At 41.9% G+C, this 25108-nt stretch overlaps 1 protein-coding gene across 2 annotated transcripts in view; it reads right to left on the bottom strand.

The window, feature by feature from the left end:
* limk1a (LIM domain kinase 1a) overlaps positions 1–23515 on the bottom strand; it is a 59304-nt gene extending 35789 nt beyond the window's left edge. The window contains exons 1-2 of one of the 2 annotated variants that reach the window (XM_034097235.2): positions 23338–23515; positions 21044–21143 (exon numbers count right to left, since the gene is read on the bottom strand). In XM_034097235.2, the coding sequence (XP_033953126.1) occupies positions 21044–21143; positions 23338–23395 (158 nt within the window). In that variant the 5' untranslated portion in view covers positions 23396–23515. Of the gene's footprint in view, positions 1–13754; positions 14100–21043; positions 21144–23337 lie in introns of those variants that run through there. The other variant, XM_034097237.2, reaches the window with a different exon arrangement.
* Between the last annotated feature and the right edge of the window lie 1593 nt (positions 23516–25108).

Raw genomic sequence — 25108 nt, 5'->3', positions numbered from 1 at the left:
GCCCATGCTCTTGAGTGGGGCCAGATACGAAGTTAAAAGCATCTACTGTACAACATCGAGAAAGTCTTTAGCTATTGGCTTAGAAATACAACAGACATGCACGTTAAAATCCCCGACAATCAAAACGCTGTCATAGTTTGTCACGATACCGGCCAATAGTTCAGAGAACTCCTTTATAAAATAGTTGTTGTACTCGGGCGGTCGGTAGACCACCGCACATAGTACAGGATTAATCTGTCCCATCTCAAACAGGCTCAGTTCAAAGGAGGAGAATGAGATCGACGGTGTGGGTTTGCAGTATAAACTGCTCCTAAAGACCGTCACTATACCTCCTCCACGACCTGTGGTCCGGGGAGAATGAATGAAACTGCAGTCCGGAGGCAATAGCTCTGTAAAAGGAGCAGACATCCAGTCTTATTTTGTTCACCAACCAATTTTGTCGTAAACTCCAGTTTGTCCATTTTTTCCCCCCCAAAGAAAAACAGTCAGCTTGAAATGACCACTTGACATATATTCACTATTGTTGTACAATGAATTGATAAATAGGTGCAGCTTTATTTGAACAAAGCAGTGTGTAAAAGCTCTTATATGCAAACATGCAGCTCCTATATTATATTTATCTCAGTGTGATTTGTTTCAAGATGAGCCCTTAAAGCCTCACAGTAAAATGAAACCAAACCAGAGCCTCCCACACAAACCTTGCTGACCATCCAGTTCTGGTCAGCATTTTGTGTGTGTGTGTGTGTGTGTGTGTGTGTGTGTGTGTGTGTGTGTGTGTGTGTGTGTGTGTGTGTGTGTGTGTGTGTGTGTGTGTGTGTGTGTGTGTGTGTGTGTGTGTGTGTGTGTGTGTGTGTGTGTGTGTGTGTGTGTGTGTGTGTGTGTGTGTGTGTGTGAGGGCCACGGGTCATTAAATGACGCGTGGGCTGACACGGCTGCAGGAAGCAGAAGGAGTAAAAAGGAAACAGTGTGTGTGTTCTGGTGGAGGTGCGAGCACTATCAACGGACAGATGCAAAGCTGAAAGGTTTATGAGGAGCCACACCTCTCAACACCAACCCCCCCCAACACACACATGTGTATGTCCTCATTAATTATTAAGTCTTCCATCATCTGTGCCAAGCTCAGAAGGACATCCGTCTCCTTTCTATCTGCAAAGACAGCAGAAATGCTTTTGAGTACTTCTGATCGATAATCCAATAATACACCGTTCTGCTTGTGCCTTCCAGAAAAAAAAAAAGAAAGAGGATTGGACAATAAACGTTGAGCGTATCGAGTCTGATGGAAACAAATGTGTCTATTTCATGAAAAAGTGCTCAGTTGATGTTACTGTCTCTGCAGGATACACAGAAATCCTCACAGACAAAGAAAATACAAGGGGTTTGTGGGTAAGAGAATCTCCCTCACACACACACACACACACACACACACACACACACACACACACACACACACACACACACACACAGGGGGGTGAAAGTCAAGCTGAGGAAATGGCAGACTGTCTGGGGGAGACCCCTCTCTTTTCCTCTCAGAGGAGACATAAATAGACGGAGATTCCTGGTCCAGTGCCAAGATTTTCACCCCATTTTATTTTAAAGGATTAACGTACAGTACCTGTGTGTTTGTGTGTGTTACACTTATACATTAGTCAACTATTCAATTATCCTCCAACTATTTTGATAATAAATTATTGATTTGACTCATATATTAAGAAATAAAGGCAATAAATATCATATTCTTAAATGTAAATATTCTTCCTGGTTTCTTTACTTCTCTATGACAGTAATCTGAAAATAACTAAATACTAAAAATAAAAAATGGTTTCCCTTTTGTGGTTGGAATCTCCCTCCCTCACACACACACACACACACACACACACACACACACACACACACACACACACACACACACACACACACACACACACACACACACACACACACACACACACACACACTCTCAAGGACATTCATCTTGTTCCCATGAGCGCCTGTTTTTGTTCCCCTTGTTGTATCCTCCCGTCCTCCCACTTCTCCATGGCAACACAGAATGCCATAGCGATGATGTCACCCTCTCATAAAAAGCATTACCTCTCACCAACCCCCACACCTCTCTCTGTTCGGGGTTCGAAACCCAACAGCCAATCAAGCTTCAGTGTTTTCCCTTGACCTTGGCAAACAGAAGCTCTGCATCATTAACCCCTGAGGAACGTTTTGCTACAGTTAACGAACTAAACCACAGAAAAAGAGAGCATGGTGTGCATTTTAAACAGTAGCTAAAGCCGTGCCCATCTGCAGTTTGGCTCTGCGTTTGCTGTGCGAGAGAATATCTTTATTAGTGGCCCGGTGGCCCATTCAGAGGGTAAACAGGAGCGCTGGCAGGCTCTGGGTGAATGATGTGCACGGCAGCAGTTTCCTTTGTGAGCGTTAAGCCGCCCTGACTGACGGCCTGTCAGGACAGAGGGGTCCGGGCCGTCTCACTTGTTCCTCTGAGAGGAAATGATAAAAAGGTTTCAGCGAGCTCTGGGAACCATGTTGAGTGTTGTTCAGCAGAGACAGCAGATTTCCTGTTCATTATCAGGTCGCTTTCACAAAACAGTTTAGCGTTGTCTCCAGCAGCTGAGCCACAAACAGAGGATAGTGACACGCGAAGGAACCCCGGAGGGTGAATCAACCCAGAGTCAGTTCAGGTAGCTGAGTTCCAGACCCATGTAGGGCTGAAATAATTAAATAAAATGATTGCAAAATGAATGCAGTATCAAACAGGCTTTTTCAGCTTACCAATTACTGAAAACAAAGCAATATCACTCAATATTTTTATCTATAAATATTTTCAAACAAATATTTAACATCTATTTCTTACTATTTATAACATTTACCTCTGAACATTTATAAATGAATACATTTAATTATACTAGTGCCTTTTTTAAATGTTGGCCATGAGGGTTGTGCAATAGATTGCCATTGTCAGTATGTGCGTCTGTGTATTGTGTTTGTTCAAACGGTGTATGACTGATGACATGTGTATGTCTCTTAATGTCTAATGAAGCTTAGCGCAAGTTCAGACAGGAAGACCTAACACTCCGTATTGCGCGTCATGGCAATACTTGCTCCCTGCATCTAAATGACAGGGAGCGCCTCTCCTCAGCTAAACCTATCACGCCCCTTCATTACAGGGCTAATCATCGCACCTGTTAACCCCTCTATATATGCTCTCCCCTGTTCTATCAGCTGTCTTCCAGGTGTCAACGCGCAAGCAGCAGCAGGGCTTCGTCCCAGCTCCAGGCATTATTCATCAGCTCCGCAGTCTGGCGGATTAAGCTACAGGCGGCATTCCCCAGTCGGCTAGCGGTTCCAGCCGGCCGCCCGCAAACCCGGACTTGGGAGGAAAAGACAAGGAAATCGGGCTCCACGGAAGTTCCTCCAGCTTAATGGAAACGGGCTACTTCACCCAAACAATTGACGTACGCCTTCAGTCTCTCAAGAGGGTATCACTGGTTTCATGGCCGCTCAAATGCGGCGCTTCCGGCTTCACGCGGAACGGGTCCTCATCGCATGCGAAGCTTTACCCATTCTGGCTTCAACCACAACCCCTCCTGCAGGCAGGCAGGGCTCAAGCTACATCCCATTGGAGCTACTTCCTCCTGCGCCTCACCTCTAAAGGCAGTTGCAGCAAATTCACGAGATGTTTCGTTATATTGTCATGACATTCGGGGCATGCAGAGCGAGATCACTACCCCTTTAAGAGAGGGGTGTGGCGCGTGCAGGTGTGCTGGGCATGGTATGGTAGAGCGAGCGGGATTCATGTTTTCTAGAAGTAAACAAGGCAGCAGAAAAAGGAATTTCTGTGATCTTACGAAACAGAAGAGCTAAATAAATGCAACGACCTCCCAAGAAGAGCTCGCCTCTCTCCAGTCTTTCCGAAAAAATGGGTTATTGAACCCGAAGCGTGTTGCTTCTGCCCTGGGAGACGACAGAGAGTCACCCCCCCCCCCCCCCCCCCCTTTCCTCGACTACGGTCTGGGAGCCGACAGGAAGTTCAATACGATGCATTGCTACCTTTAGTTCAGGGTAAGGTGAGTTTCCAGGCAGTGTTGGCAGTGTTACAGTATGGAGTTTCAGTAACGTATTACTTGCATTATTAATGCAGTCGGGTAATTACTACCCATTACAATGCTCAGTAACTAACGCAGTTTCAAGCTTCAACACAGCGTTACCTGAAATGAATGGCGCCAACTCATTTCTAATAAGCAAAATACAAACAAATGCGTCTATGATGTATCTTCGATCAGACGAGATCTCTCTCCCCGGTCTGCGTGCGAGGGGGCGGGGCAGTTTACACACACGCAGCTGCTCCATGCAGCGGAGCACTCTGCGGAGGTGGCGGAGAGAACGCGCTCCGAGGTGTGGTTAAACTTTACCCGTCTCGACGTGGAGAATGCTCGTTGCCTAAGTGCAATAAGAGTTTAGCTTTTGTCTAAATATTTATCAAAAGTGCAGCACATTCAGACAAAGGAATGCACCGTTTTCGACTGTCTAGCAGCTCTGTAGCCCCATCCACGAGTAACGTTTTCACGTTAGGTGTCATGTATGCTAGCAGCAACACACAGAGTTCACTAAATTATACAAACATGGGTTAATGATTAGAGGTAACTGAGTATTTTATTTTGTTGGGCTGTTTTCCGGGCATAATAGTCAAAGCCGTCAGGTGCAGCATAGGCAAGACGAGAGATTTATCATAACTTTAACGAAAACGTCTGCTACCACCCATATCGTACATTCCTCCACATCTGCAGTCCTGCAAGGACGCTCATCCAAGGTCTGTATGCCCCAGGCGCAACCGCAGCTTTGCCAGTACCTCGCGCCAGGAACCACATGGAAAATAATCTTTCAACCCCCCCCCCCCCACCCGCATTAACGCCACACATTAGCAGTGGCCGTATCTACTCACTCAGACACTCAATGAGTCTTCGTTTTATTCACTGATGCTGCCCATCCGTGGGGTTTTTGGGGAGTTTCTTCAGGGAGAAAGAGAAGCTCACGTAATATGATAGAAGACAGTCTAATCACCCAATCAAGTGCATCTATGTCTCACCGTGGCGTAATTAAACTGCTAATTAAGCTAGTCCCATATCATGGGTCATGTTTCAGTATTTACCTAAGCATACATCATTTTATGCTGCGCATATTGTCTCATTTATATTGGTCATGCTCACATGGCTTACGATAAGCCAGGATATAACATTCATGTCTCATTGTACTCAAGCTAACAGCTGCATTACATTGTCTACATCTCCCTCTTCCCCCGGACATCGACTCGTGCCGGCAATCCTAGATCTCTCAGTTTACCTATGGTAAACATGCATATAACTGGTGGTGGTGTCTTAATAGCATTCCAGGGCTTCATCCAGGATAGGTGCAGCAACCCTGCCGCAATCAAGGTAATTATTCCTCATCCCTACAACAACCAGACGGCCATCCAAGATCTCTCTTTCCTGGTATTTATACATTTAGTGGTAGTGTTCATCTGTGCATTTTAACCCTGCATCGCAGGTCATCGACCATCGTGTCGGCAAGGTTTAGTGGTAGTGTTCACGTAAGCCCGGCGCTGATTCCGGCTGTTGACTTCCGAGTCAGCATCCTATGATGTACAGTAAGCCCGGCAGTGATTCCGGCCGTTGTTTAGTGGTAGTACGTAAGCCCGGCCTGATTCCGGCCGGTGCCTCTCGGGTCAAGCATCTTATGATGTACAGTAAGCCCAGCAGAGAACAGTAAGCCTGGCAGCGATTCCGGCCGTTGTTTAGTGGTAGCGTTCTCGTAAGTCCGGCGCTGATTCCGGCCGTCGACCTTCGGGTCAGCATCTTATGATGTACAGTAAGCCCGGCAGTGATTCCGGCAGATCGTTTAATCCACATGTTAATCTCTCATTTCATCCATAGATTACCGCAGTCAGCCCACAAGACGTTCCGGAACCTCTGCCCAGGAGCCAGCACTCAACCCGTCAGGATTCCTCCCCTGCATCTCCTCTCTCTCTCTTAAATAGAAGCCCCCTAGAAAGGCACCTCGAATCAGCAGGTCTATGAGGAAGGGCTTAGCGCGTCCACCCTCAAAACATATGATTCACTTGGAGAATGTTTGCGACATTTTGCTTTTCCGTAGGCATCACACTTAAACCTGTTCTCATCTCCACCGTGTGTGCCTTCATGTGCTACTGCGCCACTGATCGCCACCTCAAACCCCAATACATCCGGGGCCTCTTAGCAGGAGTTCAGTTTAACGTTCGCGTTCCGATCTCGGCTTTCCCAGCCTGTTCGCAAACCAGTCAGTCAAACTCATCCTCAAAGGTCTCATTAAAACTTTTCCCCCGTCTTAGACCGGAGACGCCCTATTACGCTTTCCACTTTACGCCTCATGCTCTCCAAACTTAGAAGTGGGTTATTCTCCCCTTATATCGATGCACTACTCGATGCTCTATTTCTCCTAGCTTTTATGCCTTTCTCAGACCAGGCGAATTTACCACAGCTTCCCTTACTTTCGATTCCAATCGAGACGTCAGCTTTCTGACATATCCTTTCACGCTAGCCACTTTAGTTTATATCTTTAAACACTCCAAATGCGGCGGCGCCTGCTCCGTCATCGCCGCCCGCATCGACTCCCAGTTCTGCCCTTATAAGGCCATGATCAAGTTTCTACGGCTTAGACCTACCTCTAATCCTCTCTCACCATTATTCCTTATCTCAGGGAATTTTCCTTTAAACGCAACGACAGTTCAATGTCTATTTAAAACAAGTCCTCATTAAATCCGGGTTATCACCCCTTCTATACACGGGGCACTCCTTCAGAATAGGCGCAGCTACTTCCGCTGCCAATCAAGGCGTCTCGTCCTCATCCCTGCAACAACTCGGACGGTGGTCCTCCTCCGCTTTCTCATCCTACATCCGCCCTGACCTCAATGCCGTGCTGGCTATCCAAAGGTCTCTCCAACCTTAAACAAATTGGTACGTATGCATATAACTGGTGGTGGTTCTTAGCATGTCAGCACGTATGTTGCCCTACGGCTCATGTTCAATTCTGTTATTTAAACCTGCATGTCCAGGCTGTAAAACCTTCGGGTTGTATAATGTGTCCCTGCTAAAGCAGGTTGCCCCGCAAAAAATGTTCGGGAAGCCTCGCACGTTCCGGGCACCCGGGGCACTGGTCGGGTCGCTCGGTGCGTCCGGGTAGTCCCCGCTCACCCGGGATGCCCCGTACGTCCGGGACGCCCTGTACGGCCAGGATGCCCCCTCCGGGATGCCCCGTACGTCCGGGAAGCCCTGTGTGGATGCCCTGTACGATCCAGGATGCCCTGTACGGCCAGGAAGCCCCGTATGTCCGGGTTGCCCTGTATGTCCAGGATGCCCCGTTCTTCCGGGAAGCCCCGTATGTCCGGGTCGTGAAACCTCCGGTCCGTATTATGTTTCCCTGCTAAAGTCAGGTTACCCCGCACATTCGGGAAGCCTCGCACGTTCCGGGCACCCGGGGCACTGGTCGGGTCGCTCGGTGCGTCCGGGTAGTCCCCGCTCACCCGGGATGCCCCGTACGTCCGAGACGCCCTGTACGGCCAGGATGCCCCCTCCGGGATGCCCCGTACTTCCGGGACGCCCTGTATGTCCAGGAAGCCCCATCCGGGTTGCCCCGTCTGTCCGGGATGCCCCGTACGGCCGGGAAGCCCTGTACGTCCAGGAAGGATGCCCGGGAGGCATCAGTCGCTTATATCCTCACATGTATTAACCTCCTTTTCATCCATAGATTTCCGCCGCATCCCGCAAGGTAAGATTCACATTCAGTACTTCATCCTGCATTCTTTTGGGGGTTCATCGGAAATGGTTCTTCCCTTCCCGATTGATATCCTACTAAAACTTGGGCCTAATCGCCAAAACAACATTCATTCATTTGTGATGAACTGTCATCATTATGTTCCATTGATATAATGTGACCGATAATAAATATGTATTCCATACATCATGTCTCTCCTGATTGAAATGAAGCTTAGCGCAAGTTCAGACAGGAAGACCTAACACTCCGTATTGCGCGTCATGGCAATACTTGCTCCCTGCATCTAAATGACAGGGAGCGCCTCTCCTCAGCTAAACCTATCACGCCCCTTCATTACAGGGCTAATCATCGCACCTGTTAACCCCTCTATATATGCTCTCCCCTGTTCTATCAGCTGTCTTCCAGGTGTCAACGCGCAACCCTCCTCCACCCCTTCGCCTCCTGCTTCCAACTCAGGGCCAAGCTTATCCTCCTCCCTTCCAACCGGACCTAACCACTTATCACCACCACCAGTGTCTAGACCCAGGGGGGTTCATCGGAAATGGTTCTTCCCTTCCCGATTGATATCCTACTAAAACTTGGGCCTAATCGCCAAAACAACATTCATTCATTTGTGATGAACTGTCATCATTATGTTCCATTGATATAATGTGACCGATAATAAATATGTATTCCATACATCATGTCTCTCCTGATTGAACTATGTTTGTAAATGTACATGTATGCGGAACTGCAGGACGGAGTCCAGAACAAATTTCCTTACGGGGACAATAAAGTATACCGTATCGTATTATAACATTTTTAAGCCTTGCTAACTGTCATTCTACTCAAGTATAATGAGAGTTATATTCTTCCTTTACTGTCTTGTAAGGTAATTTAAAAATTCTTGCATCGCACTTGTTAGCAAATATGTGTGTTGCTGAATATCTCAAGAATTAAATAAAAAAGTTCATACTGTAGACTGGAACCGCCAAATATTGTATGCATCAACGTTTGACTGATAAAATCTATTTCTTTCCAATTAAACCAAACATTAAACGTCTCCATAAGATGTAATGTAGTTGATCTAACATCTGAACCAATCAGCAGGGGACCCGGATCCAAGAGCTGAAGTTTTGAAATCAGTGGAGAGAAACTGTGGGGCCAGAAACTGCAGCCTCTTAACTTCGACAGGTTTTGTTGTCCCTTTGTTAACATGATGACATAAACGTCTTGACTAAGGCAGACACAAATCTGTCAAAGGTTGTCTCAAACAAGTCTATTGAAATACAGTCAAGGTAATTCAGGAGTAACAGATTAATGTGTTTATAGTCTTATCAGACACAAAACACAGCACAATGGTTTGTAGTGCTCACAGGAGGACAGCTATTATTACAGCAACTATTTCATTATGCATCACAACGATCCTGAGGTAAATGGTAGAATACAAAAATCGATATAAAAAATGATCTTTCAGCATCTTGGGCTGTCTTTGATTGATCACCGCAGCACAGTGCAGGCTGACTTCACTGTGTGTCGCAGCACAAACGGAGCCTCGTGGAATTCAAGAACGACCTTTAATGTTTGACTCAAGCCAACACAGGAGTCCTAAAGGTGCTATAATGTCAACAGATTTATCTTCAAGACGCCGGCGCAAGCTCTTGAGTTTTTGCAAGTTGAACTTTGTCAGTGGGGTAGACATTATACTCTGAAATACTAACAGGTGGAACAGAAATCAAAATCATCAAGTTCAAAGGAATCTAATATACTGTGCTGAAAGGAAAGTAACTTTCAAATTCAATGGTCTGATCCAGAACACAGCTTGTGACAATTGCTGGTTTCCAAATTGAAGCATTTAGTTCAGAGTTCATGCTTACATTGTATGAAAGTAAGTATGAAGTATGTTACATTTTCTGAGTGCTAACAAAGCTTGTTTCTGCTTACTTCTAGTGAAACGTTCAAGGTCAAATATAAAAAGGGACAGGACTCACAAAGTAAAGAGAAAATTAGAGCGTTAATCTTTTTTTCTATAATCACACGCAGGGTTTAACTCTGGAGTTTATCTAGTGCAAACTGGAACAAAATTGAATTTTTAACGTGTGATTAAAGTATTGTAGCGAGAGCCAAAGGTTGGCGCTCGGGAACAGGTGATTAATCAAAACAGAGGACAACTCCTTTTTCCTCTCTGAAAATGTTATCAGCAGGTTTGAACCCTGGTGACGTACGGCCGAGGAAGAAGAAGATGAGTTCAAGCTTGAATCAAAAATCTAACTGACTTTAGTGCAACAATGACGGGCTACAGTAGATAAAATATTATATATATATATATATATATATATATATAAATAAACATTTATGTGATGGAATAGAGGTCAAACAACAGAACAGGACTCTTTTCTCATGATACAATTATATGTATCTTGCTTACAAACAACATGGTTAGGGTTGGGAACCGAAACTCGGTTCCAAATGAGAACCGCTAAGAAAATGCTGGGTACCGGGTACCCATACAAAATACACAATTTCGGCTCTGCTTAACACTTCCTAAACGCGGTAGACCAGCGGGGCAGACGGTGGAATACAGGGGGGACTGGCCATCTGTGTGTTCTGGAGAATCACAGAACGGCCGGTCGTCAGTGGGCGGTTGGTCCTTTTTTCGGCACAAGCACAACTTCCCTCTCACTCTCGCCAGAGTCGCCAGCGGGATTTTCATCGGTGTTGTTGTCATTGTCCTCGACCTCCTTGTCACTCATTTCTGTGTCACTCATTTCTGTTTTTCTTGTACTACTAGTTGCTCTCGTTACTCTTTGTTAATCAGTGCTAATGCTAACGCTTCTGTAAACATACTGCCGGCTACTGCCCTCACGTGCTGCAGTCAGTGAGTGTTGCCAGGTATACTTATTATAAGCCACATTGGGCTTATCTTTCTGTAAAGTTGCTTGGTAGTAAGTAATAATGGTTGTTGCGGTTGTGAGCTTGTAGATAGGTTATTTTCAAATAGCCGACCCGACATATATAGGTTTAAAGTGCTCATGTTCTTTTGCGCTTGTTTTCATAGACCTGGTTGCTTATTCCTTCCGCAAAAACTGGCAACACTAGTGGCTGCAGCGTTACCACTGCATGAGAGGAGGAGAGACAGACACTACCATTTGGATGCGATCATGGTACTTTAATGTTAAATGTATAGAGTATATTTGCTTTACATCGTTTAAGTATGATTGACATTGCAAGTTGGTATTATTCAGAAGCAAAATAATAAAAAAAATAATAATAATAATAATAATCAGCATGACGGCATAGGATCGCCGTAATTTAGAAATGAGATCGCATAGGTGTCTGAATCGAGATCACGATCTTTTTTCGATTAATCGTGCAGCACTAATCGCAATCGATACATTTCAGACGACACCCATCCCTTAACATGGTACATGTTGTGTCAATTTGCATTTCACAGCCTGAAGTATCATATTATTACATACAGTAAGAGCTCAAACGAAAGAAGTAGAAAAGTTTTAGGTTACAAAATTCTATATTCATATAAATGCTGGGAAGAATATACACTGTCTTTACTCTACATTAAAGGCTGTGGGAAGGTGCATTTTTTATCTTTCATTTAGACCAGGGGTCTGCAACCTTTTTGACCAAAAGAGCCATTTTGCTCCTTTTTCCAAAAAATGTTTTTGTCTGGAGCCGCAAAACATATTTCATAGTTATATTGTTATATCAGACAAAAACTACAGTTTTTTTTAGCCTTTATTAGGCTATTTATTACATGATATAAAACTGTTAACCTCTAATAAGAAACAAAGAACTCTTACAAGGAGAATTAAAAATAATACACAGGCCTACTTTAAAATAAATTAAACACAGCACTTGGGGAGTCCTCTGCACATTTGAAGGGAAACAAATATTATTAAAATGGGCCCACTTTGAAATAAATAAAACATATAGCTGCACCCTAAAAAGAGTTAAAGGTAGGGTAGGTAAGAATGGAGAAACCAGCTTGAGTGCGCGAGAATTTGAAAGTACACAACCGTAAAAAAAATGCCTCTTCCTTCAGACTTCCTTACAGAGTCCGTCCTCCAACACACACGAACGCGCACATGACCAATGAGGGCACGAGATAAGTTGGTGCACAGATGGAAGGCTGACAGTCAGTTAGGCCATCCAGTTACTTTAGCCGGGCCGGCTAAGATGATTGGTCGTGCTTTTTACAGCGCTACGGCTTCCACAGATTAATTTTTGTATGTATTTATTGTCAAAGCATTTAATATATTCATTGCTATCGGGACGTTAAGAGCATTCCATGGAATATAACAAAAAGTGTTTTCTGAAATAACATAAATTACATACCCCATTGATCGTCAGCTGTCTTCCTCTCCCTTGCTGTTCCTCGATACGTAAAGGCTGCACCACCGTTGACAACTTCTCTCTACGTATCAAACATAGGCCGACCGGTAAACCAGCATCGTTTGCTGTGAAAGCATATAACTCTGTCCACACAGAATTAAATCCTGTGTTCCTCCGGTACTTTTCTTTGTTTTATCCATAGTTCGCTCATCGAGCCGGGGGTCAGGTTATTCACCTCCATGAAAAGGCGCTTGCGCGGGACCGTAGCAGGATGTGACGCATATTTTAGTTGACCTAATTAAAACCGTTTTGTTTTTTATTTTTGTGTCACCTCAAAATACAAGATACGAAACATTTTCAACCATGCAACAAAATACAAATAGTCCTACAAATACTTTTATTTTATTTCCTTCTTATTTTTGTCTAAGCTCAGAGCACAGGGTTGCCAACCCCTGATTTAGACAGACAGGCCGTGTATTAAGACTATACAACGTTTTGATAAGATGCATCTCTGTCTGCAAAACCAGCAGCCTCTTCGCTGCAGTCATCCTTGAGTATTTTTACTCACATAAACAGACGTATAAGATGGTTAACAACGATGATATATAATATTAGGAGAAAACATTCAACGATAACATAGACAACCCTGTAGATTTGAATGAAGAGAGTAATTTAAACAATGAATGACGTTTTCGTGCTTTACATGTATGTCATTTTAAGAGCTTCAGGGTGAAAACTTGAGGGGAAGTGAAACAGACAGTCAGCTGATCCACCTGACTGATTACACAGACACACAGCGTATTATCAGGGTTAGTAGTATTTAAGACTTTGGTTAAGCACTAAAACAAAAACAAAAAGGCACTTTTCTAATAACCTTGTTTTAGTGTCCAAGTTGTGAGGATCTAATGCTCTTCATGGACTTGTGTGATTGTATATTTAATACATTTAAGGTTTTGGACATTATAGACCAAATTATTCATTATGAATCAAGACAATTGCCCAACTAATCCATAATAATCTTTAGCAGCAAATAACTTAATACCTTAAACTTAAAGGTGGGGTAGGTAATTTTGGAGAAACCAGCTCGAGTGCGCTAGAATTTGAAAATACACAGCCGAAAAAAATCCTTCCTCACAGAGCCCCTCCTCCAACACACACGAACGACACATGACCAATGAGGGCACGAGATAAGTTTGTGCACAGATGGAAGGCTGACAGGCAGGTAGGCCATCCAGTTATTTTAGCCGGGCCGGCTAAACAAGACATTTTTTAACATGTTTTTAACCCAATGATTATACGAATAGTCAAGAAAATATTTATCAGAATAAAGGATTTAGAAAAAACCTTTGTAGCCTCATTCTACAAAACAGACACATTTTATAAACAAGACCCCAAAGTTATCAGTCTGATGTAAAGTGCAAACATCTAAAGACTCTTAACAAACTCCATCTACTGAAGAGGACCATGTGGTACAGCCAACGCCCCAGAACAAGTGATTAAATGTTGCTTACATTAAGATTGTTTTGTATAAATGTAACTTGATAAGCCCTGATCAACATCATCCTTGTAAACTCCACACACACTCAGCCACGTTCTGTCATCGCTTTACTTACTTTCTGAGTGTCTTCTTGCTGCGTTGGTTCTTTGCTGACACGTCGCCCGTGGGAGCAATGTCGCTCTTGTTTTGACGGACAGAAGAGAGACTCATGTCAGCAGCTCTGAAGTTTAACTCCACCAGCAGCACTGTCACAACCATCAGTGTCTCTCTCTATCTGTCTCTCTATCTGTCTCTCCCTCTCTCTACCAGTCTCTCCCTCTCCCTCTCTCTATCTCTCCCTCTCTCTCCCTCTCTCAATGCAGCTGCACAGAGAAGTCACACTTCTTCAACAACTATTTCCTGTCCACTGCCACTCCCACGTCACGGCTGTCTATTTCTTATCATTAAACACATTTAAGATGCCCCTGTAATGTGAACTCCCCGTTTCCTGCACTTTTCAATTCACTCAAAGATTCTGGCGGCACAAATCAAATGTTCCTATTATCCATCATGCATTAAACTCTTGCACCTCCTCTCCACTCATTTAATTCACGACCTCTTAAAACATATGGTGCCTGATATAATTTCCCACAGCCCAACATGATGCTAAAGACTTCTGGATGTATTCAACACACACCCAGTGTGTAGCCAAAGATATTTCTGTTTGTATCATATATGATAAGAGCACGAATCTTGTATATGCCATTAGGAGCAGTGGAGGAGAACATGATCACGCAGTATTTGAGAATCTAGTGACAGTTTGAAGAAAAAGTCATTATTAAGTTACCAACTTCTGCTTTTTAAAAAAAAGCCTAAAATCCAGTCACAACAAAGACTAATTCTAATTCCACCGTTAATAAACTAATGTATTAATTCTTGCAGCTAATCATCACTCAAATGACCAAGCTCCTTACTTGTGATTATTTGTAACACCTCATTGTAAATAAGCATCTATTTAATATGATACTATACTAATCACAATTTTGCCTTTTGTTTTCACTGTCCGTTTGCTGTGGGAAGAATAATGGATTTCTGATACTGGTATTCTGGCTGTCTCCAGTCTCACTTCATTAACGTCTTTCAACCGGCTTTGGGATTTATTTCTGTTGACTCAGCTCAGGAGAGAATTGGAAACAGAGGAGTTGTGAATCCTCCTCGTGTCCTGCAGCAGCTGTCGCCGGGCAGAGTTCACCTGCAGGGAGAAACAGCTGAGTCACTGCAGCTCTTCATGCTGTGTGTTTCTAAGCCAAACCTCACTGTTTCAGAGCCGTGAGGAAAGATGTGGTGCAGAGGAGGCTTCACTGCATGACTATGATTATAATTATTTAGTGATCTTTATCTCTTATTTAGACAGTGGCAGTAATGCTCACACTGATGCTGAGGGACAGAAATGTGTTGTACAGCTGGCAGGGGAGGAGCGGCAGGCTTTGTGACAGCTCGTCCTTGAAGAGGGCGGCCTTGTATGAACAGTTTCAAAGAATAATTTCATAATAGTACAAACTAAGAAGCTACCATTGATGTTAGAATGCTGCGTATGATCAGTAGATGCACACTGGATGTAAAAAGAGCTTGTTAGCTATAGTGCTAACGAAGCACACCCCTCTGTAGTCCGTCGGGACGACTATTAGGGCAGCGACGTGCAGCAGCAATAGTTTTATTTGGAGCAGGATGGTGCTGCACTGTACTGCAGAGAGACTGCAGCTACAGGCAAAAACAAGCACATCTATAGGATGATGATTCTCAGTTTTGAACACCTCGTTAAATGCACATTTATAAAAAAGGTGTTTCATTACTTAAATAGCTACAGAAAAGAGGACATGAAAAATGTTTTGCAAAAATCTGATGATTCTTAATCATATATAATTTAAATAATGACTGCAAGTAACAAGACAGGAATAAAACACGCTAACTCTGTTCCAAAGAAAACCAAAGAGATGTTGGTTTCCATAAGGCAACATGAGGTTATAACGGCCTCTGAGTCCTCTCGTAATGATGCTTCACACCTTCTTACTACAGCTGGTATTTTTCCTCAAATGTCAAGAGCTACTTTAACTTAATCCCCTCAAATCCACAGTGAAGAAAAAAAAATTCAAGCAGCTTCTTGGAGAGAGCTCTTGAGACCACACGGCCTTACAGAATTAGTTAATTAACAAATGATTAAAAAATGTTTATTTTAAAACGAAATATAGTTCTTTTTTTTATCACAAACCAGGTTTAATACAAAAGTATGACTTGACTCGTCCTTACTAAGTACAAAGTATTACGTATTAATTAGGCTTTAGCAGTTGGTTATTTTATACAAACCATTTATTTGCTTATTACAAAACCATGCTATATTGTGATATAAATATATGGTTGTTGAACTATGAACAGGATAACAAATGTTGGCCATATCTCGCAGCCCTCGTGTACAGTTGAGCTTAGAGACAAACAGAAGTCAGACATGGTGACATTTTTTTCCCATGAAGGCTTCCGTTTGTATGCTGCTGTTTTTATCTCTCTACCCACAGGACCCTACATACTTCAGACTACACTCTGAGCACTTTCATTTTGCATTTCCCTCCTCTCTGATTATCTCCACTTCCTTTTCACTCCATGGCAGCACTGGGCTCAGTTGGACACGTTTTGTTTGGGTTTAAGCTACGTTCCCCCAGTCCCCCTGCTCAATTTTCCACAGAAGTCTTGTCTGACTAGCGGAGCCTTCTTAAATCCTCCTCTGCTATGACAATGCGGCTCCTCCCTGAGGATGTGGAACTGGGTCAGAAAAAGATTCCCTGAAATATAGACATGGTGAGGGACGCAGCAAGAAACCAGGGCTGCTCAATTAATCGTATTTTAAGCGCGATTACGATTATGGCTTGCAACGATTACGAAAACAACGTAATCGAAATAAAACGATTATTTATTTTTTTTAAATACTTTTTTTTGTTGTTGGGTTTTTCAGTTGAATTATACTTAAAGTTCAGGGTAATCAACTGTTAAAAACATACTGTTACATTTTTTTTCTCTCCAATAAATTGATGTTTTCAAAGTAAATGGATATCGTTTTTACTAATCGTGATATCAATTATTGACCCAAATAATGCCATAATCGTTTGCCATAATAATCGAGCCTAGTCTTCAGTACAGGTGCCAATATTGTCACCTGCCTGCGCTCATCTCTGAAACCAGACCATGTAAACAGGCTGGTGTTTCTAGCAAAAAATCCTTAAGAGATGACATGAGCAGCCCTACCAGCATTTGCCATGGTTGCCGAAACATTTTTATTTGGCCTTAAATTGTAGTTCAACATTTATTTCCTGTTACTTCTGGACCATGAGGGTGGGCCAGCCTTTAATGTTTAACTGAGTGGAATATGTTGAATATGTTTTACCAAAATGTTGGTTATATGTTAAGGAGTTTTCAGGTTGTGCACTGCAACATGTTTGTTGATCTTGTTTATTGGTATTTATTATTTTGATATTATTTATTTAGATGTAGACATGAATGTATAATTTATTTTATTTTGTATTGGTTTTTCAGTTGATTACCCTGAACGTATATTTCAACAGTTAAAAAGTTCAAATTATTATTTGTATTTCTTTTAAAGTACAATAAATGGATGTTTTCAAAGTAAATGAATAATCGCATTTAATAAATCGCAATTACAATTATTGACCCAAATAATCGAGATTATGATTTTTGCCATAATCGAGCAGCCCTACAAGAAACCAGGAATATTTCAAGGAGGATGCACCACTTTCAAGCAGACTACAAGTCTCTTTTTTACAGACTTAGCTGCTCACATGGCTTCACTCCTTTTAATTAACATACAACAGTATTAGTGAAATTCGGTGTCACTACTTGGAGATGTGCTTAAAGCTGACACCTCATAAAGAGTGCGATGGAGTCGGTACAATAAATAGAAAAAGGAAATGCAAAGTATAGCTTTCATTTTCCTTCAAAGTGTATGAACGTGCAAAAAATCAAAAAGGTGTAAACACACAAATAAGTTGACTCGAAAGAGAGAAATGCAAACACAGTCTGCTGAGACAAACTCCAATCCTTCGCTCACGCTGAGGCAGCAAGATGCAACTCCCTATCTGCACACACACACACACACACACACACACACACACACACACACACACACACACACACACACACACACACACACACACACACACACACACACACACACACACACACACACACACACACACACACACACACACACACACACACACACACACACACACACACACACACACACACACACACACACACACACACACACACACACACACACACACACACACACACTGCAGAACCTGCCCTGAGAGCAGCCTCCTCAGATTTCCCATTCAGACATCCGGTCGGGGGAAATCATTAATGACACACTGAGCGGTGAGATTTCCACAACCTGCCGAGCAGCTCAGATTCACAGAGCGGAACAGAACATTGATTTGTCAAAATCAACTGCCATGATGCACTGCAGACTTCCTAAACATTTGAGAGTCGCAAAATGTACTTCCTTTTAGCTTACTAACTTAAAATCTGATCAACATAGCCATTTCCAAAACCCATGTAGCAACACCCCTTCTAAATTAAATATTGTGACGCTGCAGAGCTGCAAAGTCCCCTCATACTAAATTGTAATGATACATCGATTTCACCTAATTCAGTGTCCATTTGAAAAAGACTACAAGTTTGAAATTGACAATAAAATCTGCTGAAAATAAAAAGTGAGAAAGACGGCATTAAGGCAGTCCTCTTTGCTTTATGCTAGCAGCTGAAGGCTACATCAGAAGCTGCTAGCATAACACAGCCAAAACACAGAGCGAACAGTTTGTGGTCGAGTTGCATTTTGGGTAATGTAGGCGCCAGGTTAAGGCGAGACATTTCTGGTTTGGAAGACAGGCACTGAAGGGTCCTCCCCAAACATTAATCTATTTGTGCATAGCATGTCAAATATAACAGATTGCAGCTTAAATCACAGATTCATATTTTGTAGGTAGTACAAAGTACAAGTATTTCTGAATGTTGTGAAGCAAGCAAAATAAAAAAACATTTCTTTATTGTTAAATAAAATGGAATTTCGGTTGCTCTGTAGGCAACATGATACCAAAAAAAAGCTTTTCAGTTTTAGTAAGAGGAATCTCATCAGATCACTTTTTTTTGCATTGAAATAAAAGTATAAGAATCTAAAATGTCAGAAACAGCTGCAGCCTCAGGTTGCTGAAAGAATCGATCTGTTTGTCTCCACCATCTGTGGATCTCTTTATATTCATGTGTTATATGACCCCAGAGTGACTATTGATGTGAAGATTTAGTGACAGACACTACATTTTTTTTTCATTTGGTTTTTGGGGTTTTCCTTTTCCTGTAGTGTGTCATACTGTAAGTTTGTGTGCATGTAAATGGTCTGCAAAGTCCTACAATCTCACAGTTCATGCCAGAAGGAGTTTCTCTCCCCTCCTTTGTTCACTGTGTAATACTGTGTAAAGCTGCAAAACAGCTATTTAATGGACCTTGTTGTGAGAATATGTTCCCACAAAAATGTATTCTTGAAAGGCAGGAGTTGTTTAATAGCAGTGTACACAAACTAAATAATAATATATGATATGCACTTTATGGTCCCTAGCATTTCAATAAGCAAAATGTTTTCGTTTTCTAAAATCAGATCAGTTCAACAGACTAGATTTGTGCTCAGTATCAAAAATCAACATTGTGCTTAAAATCCAAACAGTATATTTCTTTCACACAAAGAGACACATGGAGTCTCACTGCCCACACGCTCAACGTGCCGCAGGACGAGATCCAAAACCCACCAGAGAGGAAACATAAAGACATTTTACAAACAGTCTTCTTATTCACAGCCACTCTGCAAATAAGCGTTACGATGAAATGAATAGTTAGTCATAGTGTAGTTCTAATCGTTGCACCTCATGTTGAGAGAAACCTGCCAGAGACTGAAACTCTAACCTCCTTCTTCCCCAAACAAAACCGTCGGAAAGTAAAACCAAACACACTCCTGCTGTGGAAATGTTAATTAGAGCAGCAGATACAGGTCTCACAACAGAAGCTATATCTGTTGATTAGGAGGAAGCGATGGTGAGTGTCTCGTGGTATTAGGTATCTTTACATTTTATAAAACATTAAACAATACACAGGTTTCCAGCCTGATATATGAAAAAAGCTCAATAATGATGTCTAAATGAGCATCTGTTTCTATGGCTGCTGAGGACGCCATAGCAACAAAAATTATATTAGTCATATTACAGATTTCTAATTGGGCAATTCTGAAGACGGCTGCAAACAGCTTAGAATAATATCTAGCCAACACGATGGTTCACTGATCAAATACACAGTAAAACAAACTCAAATGTTTTACATGAGCTGAGCAATAAAATATATAAATACATAATATGCATTATAACATCAGGAGAGTATAATACACCATACATATGATACTGAAGGGGAGTTACTGTGAGCAGTTTACAACCCACTGTGATGTTTCTGGTGTTTGATGATTACAAGTAATAAAGGTGAGTCACAGGAGTAGATAATGCTTCAGGTTTACAACCTATCCTTTGCCTGATACAATAGTGGTCTGAAAAACAATGGTTCTGAACCCGGGTGCAACTCAAAGACAAGGACAGCGAAAAGAGAAAAATCATGAAATCTCCTGAAAATACTGACCACAAAAAGGGAAAGACTCTTGAGAAAGAAGAACAGAGGCTATTCAATTTGAGTTTCTCACAATAGAATACAAGAAGGTGGCAGAGCATTATGTTCCTGCTACCAGTACAGGTGAAGGTCGACTGAAGAAGGAGGTTTAAACGGTGTGAATATGAGAATAAATGCACAACAAAAACTTGCCAACAGCACACATATATGCAGATGTGCCTGATGACATGCAGAAGAATAAAAGGGTTGGATCAAGCAAAGGCCAGATTGAAGAAAATACGACAATTTGCTTTATTGATCCATTGGCTGACTATTAGCTTGATTGATGAACTAATTGCCTGAAAATAGTTTTGAAAATGAATTTTAACCAACAACCAACTCAAAACCAAACGCCATTTGCTGTTCATATGCTGCTCATATTTGAGACGCTGAACCCAGCTCTATAACAGCTTTAACATTTTGAAAATAGCTTATTAATCTTGTGAAAATCAATCCATAATTATTTCAGCTTAACATCAACCAAACTACTCAAATGTCATTATTTATCAAATGTAGTTTATTATCTTTTTGAATACTTTTCTATTTTACTTTTATGTTCATTGTCCTGCCTGTATAGGACAGTAGAAAGGTGAGAGAAAGAGAGAGATGAGGAGATCAAGCTGCTGTGTTGCGTGTTGGAGGGTGGAGAGTTTGTACCTGAAGCAGACGGTGTGCCAGTCGGAGCTGAGCGCCTGCAGGTACTGCTCATCGTAGATCCTCTGTTTGCATCCCGTGCAGATGGGCAAACTTCCTCCAGCTGAAACAAAGACATGCGGGTCACAGCACGAACAGATACCCAGTAGTAATTACTTCATTATGCATAGAACCAACAACAGTTCTTTGATGGGATGTAAAAAATGCTGTAGTGTGTTTGCATGGGGCTGTTATCGCTGTGCTTATCTGGACTTCAATGCAAATCCTCACTGAGGCTCCAGATATCAAACACGCTTAATTTCTCTCTCCCCGTCCACAGATGTCTGACAGACAGTCATAGTGTCAGTCAGCAGGCGATTTATTTCTTTTTCATTCATAACCTTTTGTTTAAGAAGAAGAATTTAACAATAATATCTAAAGAGCTCTTCCTTTGTTACACTATTGTACTTTACTTGATGAATAAAATGAATTTTTGGCTAATTGCTAATAAATTAAATTGTTGCTAAATCGAAATCAAGACAGATACATCCTGTTACATTACATAGCAGAGAGCTGATGCTTTTGTCCGAAGCGACTTAGAATTAGTCACAATTACAATATGTATAATACATGTTATTAACAGCTTGAAACATGAGACTTGTTCTGAACAAATGTGGGAATCATCTACATTACTTCCAACAAATTCCAATGTAGGAAAACTACAACATTGTATTGACAACATTAACTGCATTATTGGGTGCTTTTGGTGGCATATTGTAGAGGCAGCTAAAACTAAAATACGTGTGTAGAAGTTCTTCTGCACACCCACAGCAAAATGTAGCTGCTTGCCATCTGTCAAATGCAAACAGATTTATACAAATTAAATGGTGGGCCACAGATCAGTTCAGAGACATCTGCTTCCTTCATAGATTCGATATAATAACATAGAATATAGAAATATATCAGTGTATTAATGTAGAATCACAGGAAAGGGTAAGGTTGCAGCTTATATTATTCGTCCATCTCTTGAATTTGAAAACTGTGCTGTCAGAGGTTTGGTGCGTTTAGCTTGTTAGTTTAATGCTTGAGCCTCCATGCAGCTTTATTGATCATATCGACTCGCAGGCAGTCTGATTTGCGCTAATGCCTTTTCTCTCCTCTCTCTTCACCTCACATCTTTACTAATTGATATCTTTGTATCTCATCTCTTCATTATGGAGCACCTTTCTCTGTGATAAATGTGTCCTCCTGTCATCTGCAGTCTGCAAAGGCCTCAGTATAGGTACACAAACACACCTCACACACACACTGATAGTAACCTGTGCAGCAGCACCGGTTGTCCCAACTTATTCATTACTCACACAGTTCCTCATGCAAGTGAATCATCACATAAAAGCTCTATTGTCAGGTCTGTGAACTTGTTAGTGTGCTTCAAAATGTGCAGCAGCCTGAATTCAGCAAATATTTACATTGATGCACACATAATACCTAATCTTATTGTAGAGCAATGTTTTCCAAAATGCAATAAAAATAAATACTCCTACTTCCTGCGTCATTCAAAAGTTCAACCAAACAACGTTTTTTTCTTGTTTGAATAGCAGAAAAGGTTAAATAAAGTAATGTATAAGAAAAAGAGCAAAGGTTAGATTTACATTTAAAAAACGTATACTTTTTGTAGCAGGACTTTATTGATTTAATTGTTCCCTCTTTAGTTAATCATCTCATAAAACCTCCATTTCAAGAGGACTTCAGTTGTGTTCTTTAAAAAAAAAACTGAGGTAAAGGATGTTATCATACTGACACTGAATATTTCTCCAATACCATTTACAACAGGAGATAGAGAGGTGGGCAAACATTCATCTTAAGGCTATCAGTATATGTGCAGCTACATATCAAATAATACGTTTGTTTTTTATTTAGGATCTTTGGATGCAATATCCAAAGTTACACCTTGCCTGTCATTTTGAAATAAGAACCCCGTAGATTCCTCATTTTAATGTATACACGTAACAACCTGTTTATGAGCAGAACATTTGTGGCTATCCTTGAGTGTGCATGGCCTGAGGGTGCACACTGCATCCAAACATGAAGGATGCATCAACTCCGAGGAAACAGGGCTTCAGTTTCGGTATACAGCCTGAAGCTGCCTGGAGACACAATGCTGTCTGTGTGTGACTAACAATAAACGATATTAAAAGTAAGAGAAATAGTGGACAACATAATGTTTATATCCACTTTCGGTGGAGCATCCTGTGTTTTGTTTCGCTGTCTCTGCATCTCCCGCCCCGCCGCATGCATCTCCTCTCGCGGGTCCTTACCTTCCTCCTCTCCCATGCGTTCGTCCTTCCAGGTGCAGCACAGCAGCATCAACCTCATTCACTCTCTCACCGAGCTCTGGGACAGAGCCAGCCGCCTCTGCTCGACAGATAACCGGTGTCTGACCACCTCCGCAGCCCATCCGCCGGTCGTGTTGCTGTGCCTCGGTCCCTCCCTGCGGCTGCTTCCTCCTGTCTGCACGTTTCTGCGGCGCTTCATTCAAGAGAGCGGTCGACCAATGAGCTGCTGAGCCGGGGAGAGGAAGACTCAGCCGGCCAATCAGAGAGCTCCCTGTTTAATTAATGCAAGTCTTCGTGGATGGGGAGCAGCGGCACAGTGCAGTGCAGTAAACACCACGGGGGGCTAACAAGTCGAGAATAACTACATATTAGTCTAACTCCCATATGTTACAGGTGTTTGTTAACATGTATACCATGTTTTATTATTTGGAGTCGTGTAATAATACTTTGTGACAAGCAGGGACGTGCACAGACATTTGGAGGGGCTCTAAACTAGAAAAAGGGCCGACCCCCCTGAAAACGTAAGAACTTTTTATTAAAAAAATGAAAACCAGGGGATAAAATTGTTTGCGGTCCATATCTCATTAACATATCTAATGTTAGTAACTATTAAAGATAAAATGCGGACAATTCTGTTTTAATGTAGTTTGACCATTGTAACTGCTGTGCCTTAAATAAAATCACTAATTGATTAAACCTGTTCAATACGCATTATTCTTATTCTTATCATTCATTATGAGCGCAGTAACGGTAAGGTATCTAATTACTTATGTGTTTAGTATTCCATAACTTAATAACAGAGATGGTCAAACTAAAGTCGAGACATGGCAGAAATCCTACAATGAAGCGGGACGGTGAAGTGTTCTCCCGTATGTGAGAGAGGGCGATCAAGAAAAGAGAGAGAGGGAGTTGTGTGGCCTTAAGGATGATGGATGAAAATACAGACTGACATGTAAACGATAAAATAATACTGATGGAGCTTACATGTAAACTGCTGTATGACAAACAGTGAAAGTAACTTAAACCAAAATGTGCATCTTCCAAACTGAAAACAATTATATAAAATTGTTTGACTTTGAATTAATCTCTAATATGGCTCACAGATCCTGCTGCTAATCAACATTTAACCCTGCTCACCTTCAGCCTCTATGGTGAAAGTATTATTACTATAGCAGTTGAAAAAATATTGAAGGCTTATTAGTAGTGCAGAGTAATTCAAGTCAGCCCTTATGTCCTTTACAAGCATGTTATTAAAGTAAGCTAATACATTACAGATATCCTAGCACATTACACCAGCTTATCAGAGTGCCAGATAGCATTACATATTCGCAACTACCAAGTTAGTTAATACAGTTAATCTATATAATCGAACTACAGTTTTGGACCGAGATCTTGTGTGGACTGACAGTATTTATTCACGACCAATAGTCTGGCATAAAAGATTTAATGCAATTTCAGGATCTAATTATTGTTTGGGTTTCGTGTGAATTTGGCGATAGTGTCCGATTTAACTCACAGTGCAAAAACTCTGTTTCTGTTCTCAATCCTCTTGAATCTCCTGCTGCCTTTTTGTGTCTGAAACATATAGTGAGACTCAGGCCAATGCACAGGGCTATAATAGCCACATTTTTGTTCCCAAAAGCCATTTTAGATTAATTTCACCACTATTAGATACAGCAGGTTTAAGGCTTCTGTATTTGAACACAGAGCATTGTTTGTTTCGACTGCAGCTCAGAAATGTCGGTCTCTTTTG

Source organism: Pseudochaenichthys georgianus, chromosome 13, assembly GCF_902827115.2.
Source record: "Pseudochaenichthys georgianus chromosome 13, fPseGeo1.2, whole genome shotgun sequence".
NCBI lineage: Eukaryota > Metazoa > Chordata > Actinopteri > Perciformes > Channichthyidae > Pseudochaenichthys > Pseudochaenichthys georgianus.
The sequence above is the reverse complement of the archived record's forward strand: the minus strand, read 5'-3'. Positions and strand labels throughout refer to the sequence as shown.